This window comes from Coregonus lavaretus (genome assembly GCF_964263955.1).
Source record: "Coregonus lavaretus genome assembly, chromosome: 4".
NCBI lineage: Eukaryota > Metazoa > Chordata > Actinopteri > Salmoniformes > Salmonidae > Coregonus > Coregonus lavaretus.
This window is the reverse complement of record NC_139991.1, coordinates 6,617,437-6,638,031: the sequence shown is the minus strand read 5'-3', so window position 1 is coordinate 6,638,031 and position 20,595 is coordinate 6,617,437. Positions and strand designations below refer to the sequence as shown.

The window sequence follows — 20,595 nt, the reverse complement described above, 5'->3', positions numbered from 1 at the left end:
GTGTGTCTGTGTGTGTGTGTGTGTGTGTGCGTGCGTGCATGTGTGTGTCCGTGTAGCTGTGTCTGTTTTGGTGTGTGGCTGTGTGTGGGCGGTAGGTGATATAACACAGTTTACAACTAGGTGTAGGGAGCATTCAGTGAACAAACAGCATGATTAGATTCTGGGAAAACACATTTATTAGTGAGTGCTCACTTCAGCGTGCTGGGGACGTGGGTGGTGGAGCTGCAGAGGACACAATCACGTGTGGTTGACCATGATTTCATTGTGTTGTTGTTGTTGGTTTCTTAGCTTTTTAAATAGCTTTTACATTTTTAAGGGAAGATGGTAGTCTCAAATCCTCCTAACAGTGGACTCTCGAAGTGAAGGCCTACTTGACTTACGCTTCTGGCATACCCTCTGGCCTTGCTTGCGCACACACACACACACACACACACACACACACACACACAGACACACACAGACAGACAGACAGACAGACAGACAGACAGACAGACAGAGTGGAGATGAGGATGAGGGGAAAAGAAATAAGCTGCAGCACTGCATAAGACAGGTGTCAGCGTGTCCTCTTCGCCGGCCATAAAAGTTAATTAAAGAAAATGAATTTTTATTATGCTCTGCTGCTGGAACACGGCGGCTGCTTAATAATAGCCTCTCCTGGAGCTGCTGTCAAGAGGAGCACCAAAGCAGAATAATGCCACAGTGTGGATGTGTGTACTTGTGTGTGCGTCCGTGTGTGCATCTGCGCATGTGCCAGAGGGATTCGTTCTGTGTTGGTAGGAATGTTTTGTTACATTACAGTGATTATATTCTATTGTGCATAGTCCTTCTATTCATACAAAGACCATTCAATATTTCATTGTTTTATTTGTGAAGAGGTTGCTCCCCACCTAATGACATCTGAGGACTTGGATTTCTGAAGACTTGGATTTCACCTACCTTAGTCTTGTGATCCCACCATGGCTCGATAAAGACCTGACTCTAGAAAGCCATGTCCCCATGTGGCAAGAGAATACCTCAGAATACTGCAGTGCACTGGGTGTCTACACAGAGTCAGGCTATGTGTAATATCTCAGGGTTTATATAGTAGCCTTTATTTTTATACCACTCCTGCCACTGCTTTAATGATATTTGTTTTGCTCTGCTCCAAGAGTATTTTGGGAATCTCAGTGGGGAGTTTGGGTTTTAGGAGGATTGGGTGATTTCGATCAATGTGGCACATTTTTCTTTTCGCATACAGCGATGCCCTCTTTTTTTGGCACATTTGAAAGAAAAACGTGGGCATATCAAACACTCTCACACAAGTACACACACCTAAGAATGCACTCACACACACACAAACAAGAAAACAAACACATGCACACTAACAAACACACTCTGTACATTAGAATGTACAGTACCTAGCAACTCTACCTCTGTTCCAGCTTTAGCATTATATCCATACAGTATAATACATGTAGGGGATGCTATTTAAGAGCCTACATACAATACAGTTTGGAGTGGTGGATTTGATCTCTAGGTTTATGTCTAAGTTCATCTTTAATTACCAGAACGACTCAGCAGTAAATGAAGTGCCAGAGGATGAGCTGAGAAAAGGATGGAGGGGGGCGGAGGAGGAGGGAAAGGGAGAGGGAGGAGGATAGACGGGGGCGGAGGAGGAGGGAAAGGGAGAGGGAGGAGGATAGACGGGGGCGGAGGAGGAGGGAAAGGGAGAGGGAGGAGGATAGACGGGGGCGGAGGAGGAGGGAAAGGGAGAGGGAGGAGGATAGACGGGGCGGAGGAGGAGGGAAAGGGAGAGGGAGGAGGATAGACGGGGGCGGAGGAGGAGGGAAAGGGAGAGGGAGGAGGATAGACGGGGGCGGAGGAGGAGGGAAAGGGAGAGGGAGGAGTATAGACGGGGGCGGAGGAGGAGGGAAAGGGAGAGGGAGGAGGATAGACGGGGGCGGAGGAGGAGGGAAAGGGAGAGGGAGGAGGATAGACGGGGTGGAGGAGGAGGGAAAGGGAGAGGGAGGAGGATAGACGGGGGCGGAGGAGGAGGGAAAGGGAGAGGGAGGAGGATAGACGGGGCGGAGGAGGAGGGAAAGGGAGAGGGAGGAGGATAGACGGGGGCGGAGGAGGAGGGAAAGGGAGAGGGAGGAGGATAGACGGGGGCGGAGGAGGAGAGCAGTGCGGCAGTAAAGGATGCATTAAGCAATTAAAGTTAGAGAGCAAAAGAATGAAGTGATGCGATGATTTTTGCAGTAATTGCCTTGGCTATGACTGGTGATCACAGGGGAGCAGGGCAGAGAGGGGGGAGGAACGGCAACAATATGCTGTACATCAGTATCTTCTACTGACAGTCCTTCATACACACTCACAATCAAGGGCATACTATACACGTGATACACACACGTATGCATTTCACACACATAAACACACGCACGTACAACATACACACACATAGTATAGTATGCTTGGCTTTACTTCCACATTTGTGTTGATTAATTATATGTGCATTCATACTCTCGCTGTCTCTCTCTCTGTCTCTCTCTCTCTCTCTCTCTCTCTCTCTCTCTTTCACCACCACAGAAACGTATACAGACACCACCATCTGCACACATATGCGTGTATTATTATGTATGCATCAATATTTGATGAAGAACACATGAGTTAGCACCCTGCAGTATTTGTGATCTTAAATGGTGGGATTATGTTAACAGTGCTCACACAAGCTCATCTATGATTTATCTGGTGCCAGAACCCAAGCCGGCACTGTTTCACTCTTTAAAGCATTTGTCTGGCCTGTCTGTGGGAGATAAGACAGTGGAAATACTTGGGATGAGACGGAGGAGAGGAAAGCAGGGGGAGAGAGAGCGAGGAATGGACAGAGACAGTGCCGAAGGAAGGAGAGGTGTAACCTTTTGTTTGTGACTGGGGTGAGTGTGGGGTGTGTGCCGAGCCCTCCCTCCCTCTCTCTCTCTTTCTCCATTTCTCTATCCTTCTGGCTCCTGCTAGATGCTCCCTGCAGGCCCTGATTAATGCTAATGTATGCAGCCTCCGCTAGCACAAAGCAGGGCTGGGAGGGGCCCTCTCCCCTGATTACCAGCAGAGAGAGAGATGGGGGAGGTGGGGGAGGGGGTGACGTGGACAGACACCTCATTTAATTTAATACATTGGAGCATGCGGTGGCGGGGAGCGCCAGAGAAGGAGGGAGATAATCAAGAGCCCGGGCCCTTATAAATGTGCGCTGAGATGACACAGAAGAGATTGGATTTGGAAACGAGGAGCAAAGAAGAGCAAAGCCGAGCGGAACGCGATTGATTGATTCCATTCAAGTGATCACACCCGCTGATAAGGAATGAGTTATTTGTATTTTTTTTAAGTAGGAAAGAAAATCTGATGAGTTTCTTCAAATTGAATACTGTGATTGCGAATTAAGTGTTTTCATAGCTCGGCCTATCCCTTATTCAGCGATGTTCCCTCTTTTTACAGTCACACATAACTAAATATGCATTATAAATTCCTGTGTCATAGAGCAGAATCTGCTTTAAAAAAAAAACTACAAACAGCAGCAATATGACTGCCAACACGTACAAACATTCCAAACTCAATTCCGTAAATAAAAAACTTGTTTCTGTAGGTATTTTCGGCCCCGACTTCACAGAGATAGATAATATCTGTGTCTCCCAGTGGCTCCAGTTCAGTAATGCAGCTCTGTGAAGTAAAGTGATACCTGGAAACCCCCCTGGTTCCCTGAAGACCTGCTCTGGCCATCCCTGAGCTGGTTCTGGTGCACCTCACGAGGCTCTACTCTCTCTCTCTGCTGAAGGTTGAAATGCCGTCCGCGCTGTGACGAATGGCAGGAAGTCGGGAGGCGGCCATGACAGGCAGATTATGAGATCCCTCTGTCTACATGACTTAGCCTCTTAATCGTTAAACATGATTAAAGCAAACAAACGCAGCGTTATTAGATTAGTCAAAAGGACATGGAGTCTTTGGCACTGATTATCTTTTCCTTTTTAATGAAATGCTGCTCGGAATTAACATTGCTTTGGCTAATTTGATTTAGCACTGCCCCGAGAAAAGCCAGACAGCTCTGATTCAACTGCAGACGGTTTGAGATCCTTGTCAGGAGCTTAAGACCAAACAGCGATGCAAGACCGACATTTCCGGCATTTTAGAAAGTTCAAGAGGCTGATTGAGTTACAGGCTCTGTGTTCTAAATGACAGAAGGCTTCGGATGAGCTAGTCAGAGACAGTAGAGATGGGATAGAGAAACTAGAGGGGGGGTAGAGGAAGTAGATATGGGGGACAGGAAGTTGAGATGGGATATGGGGGACAGGAAGTAGAGATGGGATAGAGAAACTAGAGATGGGATAGATTTAGTTGAAATTAGAGAGTTAGTAGACATGAGTTAGTGTACCTGAGACAGGAAGGATAAAGAAACTGAAACAGCAGGGAATCAGCTCAGCAAATGCAATGTATGTCATTTGGATGTGTGTGTTTATGTTGTTGTGTATATGCGTGTGTGTGCATAATGCTAATCAGCAGTCCAGCAGAAGAGGAGCTCTGAGGTCCTGCTGGTGTGTAATTGGCAGCGGGTGCTGCATTGTTGTTCAGAATAATCCTGTCAGCATAATCCTCCTTTGTGGGGTTCATTAATTGCACTTAACATTGCAGGCAATCTAGCTGATTCAGGGCCTGCTTTTGAGCCAGCCTCAGCCCCTCTCCCCCACATAAAGCCTCTGTCACTTCAAAGGCTAAAGGGACTGGCCTAAGCGTGTTTTCAGATTTTCTATTTAAATTTACTGCGCTTTTTATCTGTGAGTTTTACAGCAGTATGGCTACATTGTGTCTGAGGTAAAATGAATTGAACAGGCAGGCAGCCTCTCAGTCGGAGCAGCTGCTGCAGACATTTGTGTCTGAGGGATGTAGTGTTTTAATGGCCTGGGTATACACACATGTGGCAGATCATTTTCTATTCCACTCCGCTCACAATAGAGGAAGTAAAAACACTTTTTACAGAAACCCATTCCTGTCTCTTGCATTCTATTTGGATAAAGCGTGTTGCTACTTGGGTTCCTGCTCCTCCAGTATATTCCTCTGTATTGTGGAGAGCGAACCACTCAGGCAGCCAAGCCTAGCCCAGCGTGGGATAGAAACACTGTTCTCTCACGCAGCCCTGCTTCTGAATTACCCTCCTGCACACGACAGCCTTTTTCTTTTCCTGAATGAAACTTTAAGAAATCCATTTATGGCGGCCTCCGCAGCCTCGGCTGTCAGACACACGGCCGCTTAAAACCAGAGGTCAGCCCCAGACTTGTTTAATAGCTACTCAGAGCACCTAAGCGAGTGTGTGTCTGCCCCGACTCGCAATAAATACTCACTGGATGGGCCCAGGTTTACCTTTCCCCACCAGGCCCTTTAAAGGGACACCTCTTACTTTCTGGCCCATCTTCTTCCTCCACTCTCCCTCCCCAGTGAGCCTCTACCCAGGTCGGATGGAATAGTTGGGGTGGTGGACTGTGAAGCTGTTGCACATATTTGGGTAATATGAAGTCTTGGGGAAAGTGAAGACTATAATAGCTACCTCTTTCTGTTGGGGTCTGCTGTTGGTTAGTATTGGTCAGTATTTGGTTGGGGATCCGGAGGGGTCCGTCCAGGGCTTAGTTTGTCTGTCCATCCTGTATGGAGGAGCATCAACATCTCTCTTCTCTGTGGACATGACAGCTGCTGGAGACAGAGATGGAGCCCAGCTCACATTCCCATGAATACATTCATAAATGTACTATTCCCCTGCATGTATTACTGCCCAAGTGGAGAATGATGAGCAGTACTGTGGACTCCTCACCCAGGCCACCCCCAGAGAGAAAGGCTGTGAGAATAAGAAGGAGGGGAGACTGGAAGAGATAGAGAGAAAGTGAGGGTGGTGAGAGAGACAGATAAAGGGAGTGGCAGAGAGTGACGCAGACGAATGAGATGTATAGAGACAGAGAGAGGGGGAGACGGAGAGGGCAGTGGGGGAGACAGAGAGGAGTGCGGTGAGACAGACAGAGAGTACTGAGATAGATAGAGACGGGGGGGGTAAAGAGCTCTCCCCTCCACCTGTGAGCTGAGGCAGAAAAGGGCCTCTCTAAGGCCGAGCAGCCCCATCACTCTCTGCCAGACGAGGGGCTTGTTCTGTGTAGTGTGTCACCAGGGACCGCCGGGCTGCGCCTATAAACTTAATGAAGTTTGACTGAACTCATCAGCTTCTGAGAGCAAGAATCCCGGAGACTAGGAAACCAGATGCGGGGGGGACCTGAGATTTCCGATGGAAGAGGCTCACTTAGAGGTCATTACTGTGGTACAGGAAGTGGCTATGGATAGGGGGGGTGGACAGGGGCACCCCATCTGCTTTGCCCCCCATGACCCTGATGGCACACACACACCTGGGGTGGCATGTAGCCTAGCGGTTAAGAGTGTTGGTCCAGTAACCAAAAGGTCGCTGGTTCAAATCCCCAAGCCGACTAGGTGGAAAATCGATGCGCCCTTGAGCAAGGCACTTAACCCTTAACCCCCCCCTGTAAAACAACATGTTTCACTGCAACTATCAGGTGTATGTGACAAGAAATATATATTATAATTTTTTTACACACTTGCGATCCCTCTCTTCCCTGCCCAGATGAGACAGAGATGCTGTTGTTGTCCCTTGCAGGAGGAGAACCTGAAAAATACATTTTAACTAGCCTATGGCCTTTTGTCAATTAGATTTCCTCATGTCCTGCGTCCTCTCTCCTCCGTCCTCTCTCGCCTCTCTTTGAAAAAGGTCAAAGGTAATCGAGGAGAGTTGGCGAGGAAAGTGAACGTGGATTGAAATGCGTTTGTGTGAAATGAGACTGTCCTTCTCCACTCGTGCTTCAATAGGCAAATGATGTTTACAGGGGTGGATCCCAAAATAAATGTGGAAAGTGATCAAAACAAATTAAGATAGTTGTGCAAGACATTTTATAAATAAAACAATAAGTAGCATATTGTTTTTAAACGTGTGCATGTTTTTCTCTGCCAAAACATTAGCTGATTCAAAGGGAGGGGGTGTGGCAGATTTCAAAACTCTTCCGCGGTAGGATGCACGAGTATCCTCGATGAAAGGTGGCTATCGAGGGGGGAGGATATTTTCGTTTGCCTACTAACGAAATGACACACTCCTCGACCACTTATCGGTTTCAGGGTCACGGAGGAGAGAAGACGGAGGACGGTCTTTTGCCCAAACAAATTTCTGTCTTTTGGCCAAAAAAACTGTTTTCACGCTTTTACATACAGTGAGGGAAAAAAGTATTTGATCCCCTGCTGATTTTGTACGTTTGCCCACTGACAAAGGCATGATGAGTCTATAATTTTAATGGTAGGTTTATTTGAACAGTGAGAGACAGAATAACAACAAAAAAATCCAGAAAAACGCATGTCAGAAATGTTATAAATTGATTTTCATTTTAATGAGGGAAATAAGTATTTGACCCCTCTGCAAAACATGACTTAGTACTTGGTGGCAGAACCCTTGTTGGCAATCACAGAGGTCAGACGTTTCTTGTAGTTAGCCACCAGGTTTGCACACATCTCAGGAGGAATTTTGTCCCACTCCTATTTGCAGATCTTCTCCAAGTCATTAAGGTTTCGAGCCTGACGTTTGGCAACTCGAACCTTCAGCTCTCTCCACAGATTTTCTATGGGATTAAGGTCTGAAGACATTAATCTTAATGTGGACCTTAATGTGCTTCTTCTTGAGCCACTCCTTTGTTGCCTTGGCCGTGTGTTTTGGGTCAATGTCATGCTGGAATACCCATCCACGACCCATTTTCAATGCCCTGGCTGAGGGAAGGAGGTTCTCACCTAAGATTTTACGGTACATGGCCCCGTCCATCGTCCCTTTGATGCGTTGAAGTTGTCCTGTCCCCTTAGCAGAAAAACACCCCCAAAGCATAATGTTTCCACCTCCATGTTTGACGGTGGGGATGGTGTTCTTGGGGTCATAGGCAGCATTCCTCCTCCTCCAAACACGACGAGTTGAGTTGATGCCAAAGAGCTTGATTTTGGTCTCATCTGACCACAACACTTTCACCCAGTTCTCCTCTGAATCATTCAGATGTTCATTGGCAAACTTCAGACGGCCCTGTATATGTGCTTTCTTGAGCAGGGGGACCTTGCGGGCGCTGCAGGATTTCAGTCCTTCACGGTGTAGTGTGTTACCAATTGTTTTCTTGGTGACTATGGTCCCAGCTGCCTTGAGCTCATTGACAAGATCCTCCCGTGTAGTTCTGGGCTGATTCCTCATCGTTCTCATGATCATTGCAACTCCACGAGGTGAGATCTTGCATGGAGCCCCAGGCCGAGGGAGATTGACTGTTATTTTGTGTTTCTTCCATTTGCAAATAATCGCACCAACTGTTGTCACCTTCTCACCAAGCTGCTTGGCGATGGTCTTGTAGCCCATTCCAGCCTTGTGTAGGTCTACAATCTTGTCCCTGACATCCTTGGAGAGCTCTTTGGTCTTGGCCATGGTGGAGAGTTTGGAATCTGATTGATTGATTGCTTCTGTGGACAGGTGTCTTTTATACAGGTAACAAACTGAGATTAGGAGCACTCCCTTTAAGAGTGTGCTCCTAATCTCAGCTCGTTACCTGTATAAAAGATACCTGGGAGCCAGAAATCTTTCTGATTGAGAGGGGGTCAAATACTTATTTCCCTCATTAAAATGCAAATCAATTTATAAAATTTTTGACATGCGTTTTTCTGGATATTTTTGTTGTTATTCTGTCTCTCACTGTTTAAATAAACCTACCATTAAAATTATAGACTGATCATTTCTTTGTCAGTGGGCAAACATACAAAATCAGCAGGGGATCAAATACTTTTTTCCCTCACTGTATATTACCCTACTGTTGCCTACTGTGTGTTTATCAGCCTCTACTGTGTTCTGTGTAGCGTATGTCACACAGACATGCATGTGTGATTATTGATATGATTATTCCTCTGGTTTATTCCTGTGCGTCTGCTTCTCATCTATGCTTTAATTCAGTTCTTTGAGGCATATCCATCTCTCTCTTTCTCTTCTCCTTTCCCCCCTGTTGGCAGGAAGGAACTTGCCATGCATTTCACGTCCAACTCAGAGTGTGTTGCTATGGTGGTTGCTAGGGATTTAGCCTGGAGTGACGTGAAAAGTCGGCATATTAAAGGTGTTCTTCTGATGCAGTGCTGTTTGAAGCTGTGAGGAATGAGCAATCACCTCTGAGATACTTTTTTGTCTCTCTCATTGGAATATCAGGATTGATTTTCAAACACACACCAAAGGACAGACTGCATAAAAAAGCACTAAGCCACAGGAAGAAAAAGAGTAACTAAACACTGACTGCCTTTTCAGTATGATTGGTTGTTCATTCATTTCCTAATTTCCACATTTCTATGCATCTCTAACATCATGCTGCTCATACTAAACAGTGTGTACCATCTCATCTGTGTGAAAGCAGCCAGTTGTGTATAAATGAGCAGATTCTCCACGTTCCTCTAAAATAGCAGAGGTCCTAATGTGCTTTCCTAACCTCTCTTATGCACTGAGTCTGAAGGCGACGGCCCGTGATTGTGTGCTAGCTGGGAGAATGGTAGTTGGAGGTTAGGATATAATTGATGCATGTAGAGGTGGAGGCTGAGAACCAGGTGTGGTTGGTGGTGAGGATGCATTGTAAACAGGGTTAAAGGCTCTCAGCATTAGCTAACTGGGCTCCACACTGCAGACGCTAATGTGGAGGGAAACGTCTCCGGCATAGAGAGCAGATCAGGTGTCCCCGTCACGTTCCCTGCCAGCTTTCATGAACTCAACTTAACTTTCTGTCTTCACAATGAAGGAATGCTCATAAAATACATGTTTCCGGGTTACTCATGGTCTGACTGGAGGATGGGTTTTCCAGCACCAGGCAGTACTCTCTGTCTCTGTTTAACTGTTGTTCTTCTCAGCCATCAACTGGCTGTCCAAACCACACTGTATTTCTGTCTCTCTGTCTGTTGTCTGTCTCACTCTTTCTCGCTCGCTCGCTCTGTCTGTCTGTCTGTCTGTCTGTCTGTCTCTCTCTCTCTCTCTCTCTCTCTCTCTCTCTCTCTCTCTCTCTCTCTCTCTCTCTCTCTCTGTCTATATCTCTCTGTCTGTCTGTCTGTCTGTCTGTCTGTCTGTCTGTCTGTCTGTCTGTCTGTCTGTCTGTCTCACTCTGTCTGATATGTACGACTGAGTGTCTGTCAGTTCTGATACGGTAGGACTGGTGTTATTATTAAGCAATAAGGCCTGAGGGTGTGTGGTATATGGCCAATATACCACGGCTAAGGGCTGTTCTTATATACGACGCAACGCGGAGTGCCTGGATACAGCCCTTGGATACAGCCCTTAGCCGTGGTATATTGGCCATATACCACAAACCCCTGAAGTGCCTTATTGCTATTATAAGCTGGTTACTAATTAGAAGAGTCAAAATACATGTTTTGTCATACCCGTGGTATACGGTCTGATACCACGATTTTTAGCCAATCAGCATTCAGGTGTCGTACCACCCAGTTTATAATGAGAATTAGATAAGTGTCACACTCTGAAGTCACAACAACCATATTCTGTTAATTATTTTCCAGGGGAGTACTACTGACCAGACAGGATCCAGCCCAGTCCCATATCTTACAGAACAGAGGAGCAGAGAACTGCTGAAGACTGAGGTAGTCACACCCATCGAGTCAATAGCTAATGTCATGTAGCAATAATCACCTACAGTGGGGGAAAAAAGTATTTAGTCAGCCACCAATTGTGCAAGTTCTCCCACTTAAAAAGATCAGAGAGGCCTGTAATTTTCATCATAGGTACACGTCAACTATGACAGACAAATTGAGAATATTTTTTCCAGAAAATCACATTGTAGGATTTTTAATGAATTTATTTGCAAATTATGGTGGAAAATAAGTATTTGGTCACCTACAAACAAGCAAGATTTCTGGCTCTCACAGACCTGTAACTTCTTCTTTAAGAGGCTCCTCTGTCCTCCACTCGTTACCTGTATTAATGGCACCTGTTTGAACTTGTTATCAGTATAAAAGACACCTGTCCACAACCTCAAACAGTCACACTCCAAACTCCACTATGGCCAAGACCAAAGAGCTGTCAAAGGACACCAGAAACAAAATTGTAGACCTGCACCAGGCTGGGAAGACTGAAGCTGCAATAGGTAAGCAGCTTGGTTTGAAGAAATCAACTGTGGGAGCAATTATTAGGAAATGGAAGACATACAAGACCACTGATAATCTCCCTCGATCTGGGGCTCCACGCGAGATCTCACCCCGTGGGGTCAAAATGATCACAAGAACGGTGAGCAAAAATCCCAGAACCACACGGGGGGACCTAGTGAATGACCTGCAGAGAGCTGGGACCAAAGTAACAAAGCCTACCATCAGTAACACACTACGCCGCCAGGGACTCAAATCCTGCAGTGCAAGACGTGTCCCCCTGCTTAAGCCAGTACATGTCCAGGCCCGTCTGAAGTTTGCTAGAGTGCATTTGGATGATTCAGAAGAGGATTGGGAGAATGTCATATGGTCAGATGAAACCAAAATATAACTTTTTGGTAAAAACTCAACTCGTCGTGTTTGGAGGACAAAGAATGCTGAGTTGCATCCAAAGAACACCACACCTACTGTGAAGCATGGGGGTGGAAACATCATGCTTTGGGGCTGTTTTTCTGCAAAGGGACCAGGACGACTGATCCGTGTAAAGGAAAGAATGAATGGGGCCATGTATCGTGAGATTTTGAGTGAAAACCTCCTTCCATCACCAAGGGCATTGAAGATGAAACGTGGCTGGGTCTTTCAGCATGACAATGATCCCAAACACACCGCCCGGGCAACGAAGGAGTGGCTTCGTAAGAAGCATTTCAAGGTCCTGGAGTGGCCTAGCCAGTCTCCAGATCTCAACCCCATAGAAAATCTTTGGAGGGAGTTGAAAGTCCGTGTTGCCCAGCGACAGCCCCAAAACATCACTGCTCTAGAGGAGATCTGCATGGAGGAATGGGCCAAAATACCAGCAACAGTGTGTGAAAACCTTGTGAAGACTTACAGAAAATGTTTGACCTGTGTCATTGCCAACAAAGGGTATATAACAAAGTATTGAGAAACTTTTGTTATTGACCAAATACTTATTTTCCACCATAATTTGCAAATAAATTCATTAAAAATCCTACACTGTGATTTTCGGGAGAAAAAAAATCTCATTTTGTCTGTCATAGTTGACGTGTACCTATGATGAAAATTACAGGCCTCTCTCATCTTTTTAAGTGGAAGAACTTGCACAATTGGTGGCTGACTTTCTTTTGCACAAGCCCCAGTGTCCCCCAAACATGACCAAAATGCAATATACACAATGAAGTAATCTTTCCATTGTACTGATGTTGTCCAATAACCTGTTGATTGGAAACCAGACCCTTAACTATTGATGAATTACTAGTGATGTTATTTTGGTGCGTGCCATGGTGTCTCTGTGATTGTGTGTGTGTTTGAGTATGTGTCTCTTTGATTGTGTGTGTGTAGCTGTGTGTGACTGCATGGGGTCCAGGCTTATTTAGCAGACTGATCAATAGCAGGCTAAATGTTAATGACCAGTCCCCAACTCAGAGCTCAAGGCCTGGGGAGAGAAGGACCTGCCCTACCCTGTCCGTCGCCCTCCACCTTCCTCCGTCACACCCTCCCCTCCCAGTCTGCAGCCACAGCAGCCGTCACACAACCTCAGGCAGCCTAGTTAGCCCTGGAAAAAAAGAGCCAGATCCCACGATCAATAACTTTAGTCTTGTCTGCCTAATTGCTCATTGGTTGACATTGGCGCCAGGCTATATGTAAGTGCATGTTCTCTGAGTGATCGTCTGGCTTTGCCTCTCTTTATCCTACCTCACGCCTAGTGTTGGGTTCACACTCTGCCCCTCTCTCCTCTCCTCTCCTGTCCTCTCCTCTGTTCACCCACATTCGGGATGGGAAAACCTGACCCGTTGGGCTGGCTGCACCCCAGTTGTCACGTCGGGACGCGACCATCCAGAAGCTCCGGCGAGATGTGCTGCTCTCCCAGCAGGCCCGCGACTCCCAGTCTGCTCAGGTAAATATCCAGCTAGGATTAATGACCAACACCAAGATTAGCCAGTCATTTGCAGCGCCAGCTATTCCAATCAGCGGCAGGAAATCAGATGGGCTCGTTTTGGCATTCTGAACAGTTTATTATATGATCCTACCCAGGCGTATATGGCCAGGAAGCTGGCTGTGGAGAGGGCACTATTGATTGGACTCATTTTGAATTACGTGAATAGATAAATGCGTGAGAGTGCATATATATAACGTTATTACTCATTCAGGTCCAAATGGAAAATATAAAACATTTCTGCTTAATATAAATATGAAATATGTCTCTATCTGCACCGTCTAACTAGGGCATCCGCATAGTTGGTTATTTGACATGATAATTAGGAAAGCGTGTTTCCCTTTTCCTCTGATATGATGATAGTGCTCCTCTGTCTGGGATTTAAATGTGCTATTGATCAGTGTGAGGCTCGGGAGCTCAAATCAAAGCAGTGCTACAGCCCCCACGCACTTGCATACATTTCTAGCTTTTGTTTTACTTCTTGTTAAAACAAATATTTAAACATTACCCCTCCAAAAAATATACTGTTATCCATACCGCTTAACATACGAAGCGCATTTGCGTTCCTACTCTCTATTTTTCTCCAGTTGTAGTGTGCTAATGTCATGATTTAAATGAAGTATTGATCAGTTTAGGAGGGGAGAACAGAGAGAGGGAGCGATTGTGAGGGAAAGAAAGCAAGAGCAGGGTTATCGGCGTGGATCGCACACAGAAAGAGAGAGCTAAAGGGATGAGCCAGGTTTTTGGTGCGATTCTGTGGAAACGATTCCTATTTCAATGATACTTTCTAATTGAGGAATAAGCAGCAGTCACCTCATCAGGCTTTCCAAGAGGGAGATAGGTGGAGGCAGCCATGATGCTTTTCAACAGAGAAAGAAGGGGAGAAACGCCCGCACGGGTCCTGTTCTGGGTGGATTTGTGGATTATCTTTCAGCCTGTATGCAAATGTTTGATGAATGGGTCGTCTTGGGACTCCATCTTGTCTGTTTGCCTTTCCTCTCGCTGCTGCTGTTGTGATGAGCTACCACCATCACCATCACACACAGAAACAGGACTATGTCTCTGTCTCTGACCGACTGGACCAGTACCTGCATGGGTCTTCTCCTTTTCCTCCTTCTCTCTCTCTTTCTATCCCACTCTCCCTACTTTCCCTCCTCCCTCCCTCCCTTCTCCCTCTCTCTCTCATATGATTTAGCAGGTGACTGTGTTGTGTTAATTAGATATTGTTTATTAGAGTTAGTGCTGTGTTGGCGTGCTTGCTGGGCCAGCCCACTGGCCAGCCTCCTACTGGTGTCAGACTGGGATCAGTGGGATCCCTCACTGGTCCAGTAGTTTGTTGTTGATGGTAAAAACACTAGACACTCTTAGAAAAAAGGGTTCCAAAAGGGTTCTTTGGCTGTCCTAATAGGAGAACCCTTTTTGGTTCCAGGTTGAACCCTCTGTGGAAAGGGTTCTTAATGGAATCCAAAAGGGTTCTACCTGGAACCAAAAAGGGTTCTCCTATGGGGACAGCCGAATAACCATTTTAGCTTCTAGATAGCACTTTTCTTTCTAAGAGTGTATGGTTTCTCAGGAATCCTGTCCAGTGATTATTACAATGATTCAAAATGTTGTTTTTAGTTATTATGCAGTTATAAGTTGTTTTACATTCTACTCTTGCTCGTATTATAATGACTATTTCCTGGTTGTCAATGCATTAACTGCGTATGAGTAACATTGTGGTATTTTATATGTAAACATACATGTAGTCTGTTATTGTGTGTTGACACTCATTGACGCAAACCTCAGCTTCCACGAGATGATACCGTTGAAATTGAAAAGGTATTTGATTAGTTAAGATCGGACATTCAGATTAGTTCCATGGTAAATATTCCGCACTTTATTGACCCATCATTGACCTGTTGTTATTGTTCAGAATACGATCTGGACAATCTCTCACCATAAATACTGGGTTTGGTTCAAACAATGCATAAATGGCAACCATTTCAATACGTTAGGTTGTATTCGTCAGATTGATTTTTGCACTTATTTAATTCATCCAGGCGCTTTCTTACTTATCAGAGGCAGGCGGTTTGAGGTGGATCTCAGGGCTGATGTTGGGAGAGCAGTCCTGGGACTCAGGGTGTCTGGACTTGGGCAGCTGGTGGTTCTGATCTGGGATCCATGATGTATCCCTGCCTCAGATAGACAGGCAGGCAGGCAGAGCCAAGAGGAAAGGAGAGGAGAGGCTCTTTGTACTGGATTGATTTTCTCCTCCTCTGCCGCCCTGCCTTCTTTTCTGGTTCGATAGCTGGATAACCATGGGCAGAGGATTTCTCAGCTGCAGACGGAGCTACAGGAGAGCCAACTGGAGCTCCAGAGGGGACACAGCCGCAGAGAGCAGCAGCAGAGGGACTTGCAGACCCAGACACAGCAGGCAGAGGAGCTCCACACTCAGGTAGAGAACTCACCGCCAGGCCCAGGCTTCTCAGGCCTTCTCCTCCTCTCCCTGTTAGCTCTCGTTCAGTCATGATGCTTTGTGTCTACAGTTCTTTGAGTGTGTGTGTTGGGTGTCTGTTCACTAGAGCACAGTCAAGAACCAACAAATTATTGACCCCCAGAAATCTAATCCAAATGTGTTTGGAAAATGTAGACTAACTCATCATGCATGTCGTGTCCACTTTTCTGTGTCTTTCTCATTTTACATTTGTTTTGTATAGAAAGCCTCATAAGCATGTGGAAATATTCAATATGTTGCCGAATGTAAAGTAGCCTGGCATTCATATTGATGGGGTGTAATCAGCTGAACTGTGAAAGTGCGTCATCTTATAGAGGAGCTTATCTGTTGACGATCAAATAACTAATCCTTTAGAAACTTGAAGATGTCTCACTTTCTATCAAAACTCTATAGTCAGGGTACATAGGCCTAGGTTAGATCTGCACAATGATCCAATAGCAGCATAAAGGGCGATAATCATCCACGTTGATGGAGAGGCACAACGTCCTGTCCTATGGACCAAAGTGCCATAGCGGGACAGCCCTATATTGGTTCCATTGGTACAGTTGTGCTATCTGATGCTGTGTCGTGGCCTGGGAACATGTGCTGAGCAGCTGGCCATGGCCCTGTCTGGGTCTGTGTCTGCCTCTGGCCCAGACCACCTCTCTCCTCTCTACAGTCTAACTGGCAGAGCCCAGGAAACATGAGTCAGAGCAGGATGACTATGTTGTTTACTACAGAGAACTGGCAGACAGACAGACACAGACAGACAAACAGACAGGTAGATAGTCAGACAAATTGGCATGCTCTCAGACATTCACACAATAAGGCAGACCAGCAATACAGAGCCAGACAGACATTTAGAAAAATAGACATCCATAAATATACATTAGTTAGATACTCAGACAGTTATACTTTCCGGTAAACACAGGTCAGTGTTGTGATGCTGAGCTGAAGGAGATCTCTAGCCGCTGCTGGCCTCCCCTCCTGGAGAAAACTGCAAACCAATCAGATTTAGTGCCAATGCTGGCTGTCAGCGCCTGTGTCACCTGTTGCTAGGTCTCTAGGCAAACTCTCTGCCTTGAGCTGGAGGGATCCACAGCAGCGACCTGCTCTACCTGCCTGATGGGAGATCTCATTCACACTCGCCACTCTATCAATGACTGCACCATTCCCTGAGCACTCTGCCTTTCTATCTATCTAGAATGAAAGGAACGAGTCAGTTTCTTTTCCCTCATAGCATAACTGCATAACTATATTCTGTAGCCTCCTGTAACTGTACAGTCATGGCTAGATCTGAAGGTTACATCAGATACAGTTCAAGTCGGAAGTTTATATACACCTTAGCCAAATACATTTAAACTCTGTTTTTCACAATTCCTGACATTTAATCCTAATAAAAGTGTCCATTAATGATGAACTAATCAACTGTATTGTCCTATCCTGTCCTAACTCCCTGTGTGTTTCATTCCAGTCCCTCCATGACTCAGATAGTCATTATCACCGCTGTGTCACCCACCTTTAATTTAAAGGCCATTTTCTACTCTCCATAATGACGTGTCATTGTCCTCCCTAGATTGAATAGATTTTAATGCAGTGACTCCGGTCCCTGTCCATATTAGTCACACAAGCTTCTGCCTAACCTTAAAGAAGTTCACTCATAGGCGGCTCGCGCAAGTTTGAAGTTTGGGGAAGCAAATTTTTACCATAAAAATGCAAACAGATCAATTAAATAGGCCTACGAGAAGGGTAGACGCAAATACAATATGACGTCCATCTAACCTGGGGGAGGAAATAATTGTCCAAAAACAAACTTTCAAGTGGCACAGATCCAACAATGATAAAGAGTGAATATGCGCACTCACCGGGGATATGGCCGATGCTCTCCGCTGATGCCAATAAGATAAGCTACTGTTCGCTCAATGACAAATTTAATAACTAAAAGACAGATTAGAGTATTTTCATTGTCTTCTCTTTATGGCAATAGGAATTTGCTTTCCAAACTATGTTTTCCTGCGATTGTATTTTGAAATATTGCGATATGCCTGGCTGGGCTTCTCTACTTTTCTATTTTGTATTTGCCGCGCGCTGCCCAAGTTGTGGGCACTTCCGACTGTATGCAATGTGATTTAAAGAATACAATTATTCCCTGTGGCCAAATTGCGCTTTCTTGTGTAGTAGCCTATTTTGAATCATTGTATTTATTTCCGAATAGACAGGAGTAGGCTAATTAGGCTATATAATGACACTACCTATTTACTTTCGCCGCCTATGGGTTCACTCTTGCAGTTTCTACAGAAGCTTTGGAAACAGTAGTGTTACTGTAAGAAATAATGAAATGCTGTATTGAATAGAAATGGAATAGTGTGGATATATATTGTATATACAGGGTTTGTTCAGAGACAAGTAGACCTCGCTTATGCTGCAGTACTGTAGTATTCCTCCCTCTCTGACATCATGTCTCTTTTGTCCCCTAGCTGGCGGAGGTCAAAGGGCGTCTTGTGCAGGTGGAGGGAGAAAATGAGGCGCTCATGGGATATAAGCGGGAGCAGGGAGCCGAGGTCAGACTGGGTGCCTGTCGTGGTTCACAGTGACTGGAGTCCACCACTAACACAATACACACTCTCTAGCGTAAACACTTTCATAACACAAAGTCCATCTTCACCAACAATACACGCTGATTCACACCCGATTCATATTGTCCTCCGTAACAAAAATATCTCCACAGACTTGGAGACTTCCATAAACTAAGTCCATCTCTGTTGACAATGGAGACTTTGATGATCACATTCACATTACCAAGATATTCTATCAACAGTTCACACCTCAGTACTGTACACTCTGGAGTCTCTGCCTATTATAATGTCTCTGTAAGATGTTGTTTATTACCACTGAGAGAGTCTTTTTTTTTTCTTCTATATGTATGTCTGCCCATATCCATGCCTACATAATGAAAGTGTCCAAATGTGTCTGTGTGTGTGTGCATGTGTACATGCGGATGTGTGTGTACGTGCATGCGTATGTGTGTGTGTACGCAAGTTTGTGTCTTTCCATGGTCTCTTCCTCTCTTCCTTCTCCATTAACCTGGGCAGACAGACAGACAGCGATTCCCACTCAGGAAACTCTGCTCTCTCCTGGGACTAGAGGAATATGGAGGAGTTGAACATAGACATGGCTCAGGGGCTGGGTGGATATGGGCTCTGTTAGTGTTGGAATGAGGATGTATAATGGGAGGGAAATGAGAGCCACTCTTACCTGATTGCCATGGATTCCCCTCCAGTATTAGTGAGGGGTCACAATGAGATGGGCCAGCCCACTGTCCCACTGGGAGAAGATGCAGCTGTGACCTAATGTTGTGTTAACATTACAGTAATGTCATGTGTGTGTGCATGCGTGGACCCTGCAGGTGGAAAGGCTGGCAGCGGTGGTGTGTTCTCTGCAGAGCGCTGCCAGGGACAGAGAGGGCACAGAGAGTGCCCAGGCAGAGTGGAGGTGTGTGGACCTGGAGGGGGTGCTGACAGAGACCCGTGCCCAGCTCACGGAGTGCCAGGACAGGCTACAGGATGCCAGGAGGAGGGTGAGACCACCATCAACCCAGCTGTATAGATAGAAACACACAGACACACAGGCACTACCACTCTGTAAGATAATGTCATGTTGACCTGACTGTTATGCTCATTGAGTCTACTTCAGTTCTAGCCTTACCACCCACACCCACTTGATGTCAATGCTTGAGCTTTATTGGGTATTCTGGAGTACATGCCATTGTAAAGGCAGCTACACTCATATTGAAGAAGGTTGAATTGTGTTTGCCGTGGCTCAGAACCTTGTTCAAAAGCCTCCCACTGATCCAGCCTCTCCATGTGAGATGGTGGAAGTCCGGCACATTTGCTCTAGTGCTCAGCATACAGCCAGAGCCTTTATCTGAACACAATTAGCCATTTTCCCAGGCCTCTGCACTCTGCAGGCTCTCCCACTGTAATTTCTCTGCATTTCCCTGCAACCTTTAGTAGTGGGGTTTGAGTCCACCCTGAGCCCCGGCTCCTCTGCCCAGGCATCCATTACAGCTCTCCAGGACATCAGCATTAATCCACCTGATGCCATGCCAGCCATGCTCCACACATGGAAATTAAGCTACCTCACTGCTGCTTTATTCCTATTCACAGGAGGTTATGGAAGAAACTGTGTGTGTGTGGTGTGTGTGTGTGTGTGTGTGTGTGTGTGTGTGTGTGTGTTATTTGTCTGCTCTCTCTCCATGTCACCTTTGTTGACTTTGTCTCTCTTGTCTCCAGCTCTGTGCTCTCTGCTTTAATGACGCATATATCCTTCAGTCCTTGCTTAATCCCAGCAGTGCTGGCTCAGGAACAGATTACTGCTCCCAGACATGAGAGAAGTAAAGAGCAGGGAGGGAGAGAGAGAAAGAGACGCCTCAATGAGACGGTCCACAGGGAGACAGAGGGGTCCAGCACGTGGAAGTGCATGTGCCCACAAACAACCTTCTCTCAGACAGAAAAAAAAAACTCTCCATTTTCCATCCACTGCTTTTGTTCATCCTCATTTGCCATGATGGACTCTGTGTACAGCCAGAGAACCATGTCCAGTTTCACACCAGCAGTCTCTCAGAGTATGCAGTGGGTTTCAGAATGGACATTTCCATCACTTTACTCAATGCCCTCTCTACCTGTCTATCTCACCTCTATCTCCTTTATGAGCTCAAACTGCATGTTTTTGACCCCCCCTCTCATTTCCTCCCTCTCTCTCTTCCTCCCTCTCCCACCCTTTCTCTCCAGGCTGAGGAGCAGACCCAGAAGTTCCAGGCCGAGGTGTCAAGTCTGAAGAGCCAGCATGGCTGTGTTAGTCAGCAGGTAGGCAGGCCCATGTGACAGATCCAATCCTAACCCTGTCCCCCTTTACTCCTCACATCATACCCATACCCCATCCCTACCACACCCTGCTGTTACCA

General features: G+C 46.0%; 1 protein-coding gene across 1 annotated transcript in view; it reads left to right on the top strand.

The window, feature by feature from the left end:
* The window catches only part of LOC311128555 (uncharacterized protein), a gene marked incomplete at both ends in the record, with an annotated part of 140,778 nt that overhangs the window by 58,320 nt on the left and 61,863 nt on the right, over window positions 1–20,595 (top strand). The window contains 6 exons of the mRNA XM_084160743.1: window positions 10,624–10,704; window positions 13,034–13,117; window positions 15,447–15,593; window positions 18,110–18,193; window positions 19,039–19,209; window positions 20,423–20,497. Of these exons, the coding sequence (XP_084016869.1) occupies window positions 10,624–10,704; window positions 13,034–13,117; window positions 15,447–15,593; window positions 18,110–18,193; window positions 19,039–19,209; window positions 20,423–20,497 (642 nt within the window). The remainder of the gene's footprint in view (window positions 1–10,623; window positions 10,705–13,033; window positions 13,118–15,446; window positions 15,594–18,109; window positions 18,194–19,038; window positions 19,210–20,422; window positions 20,498–20,595) is intronic.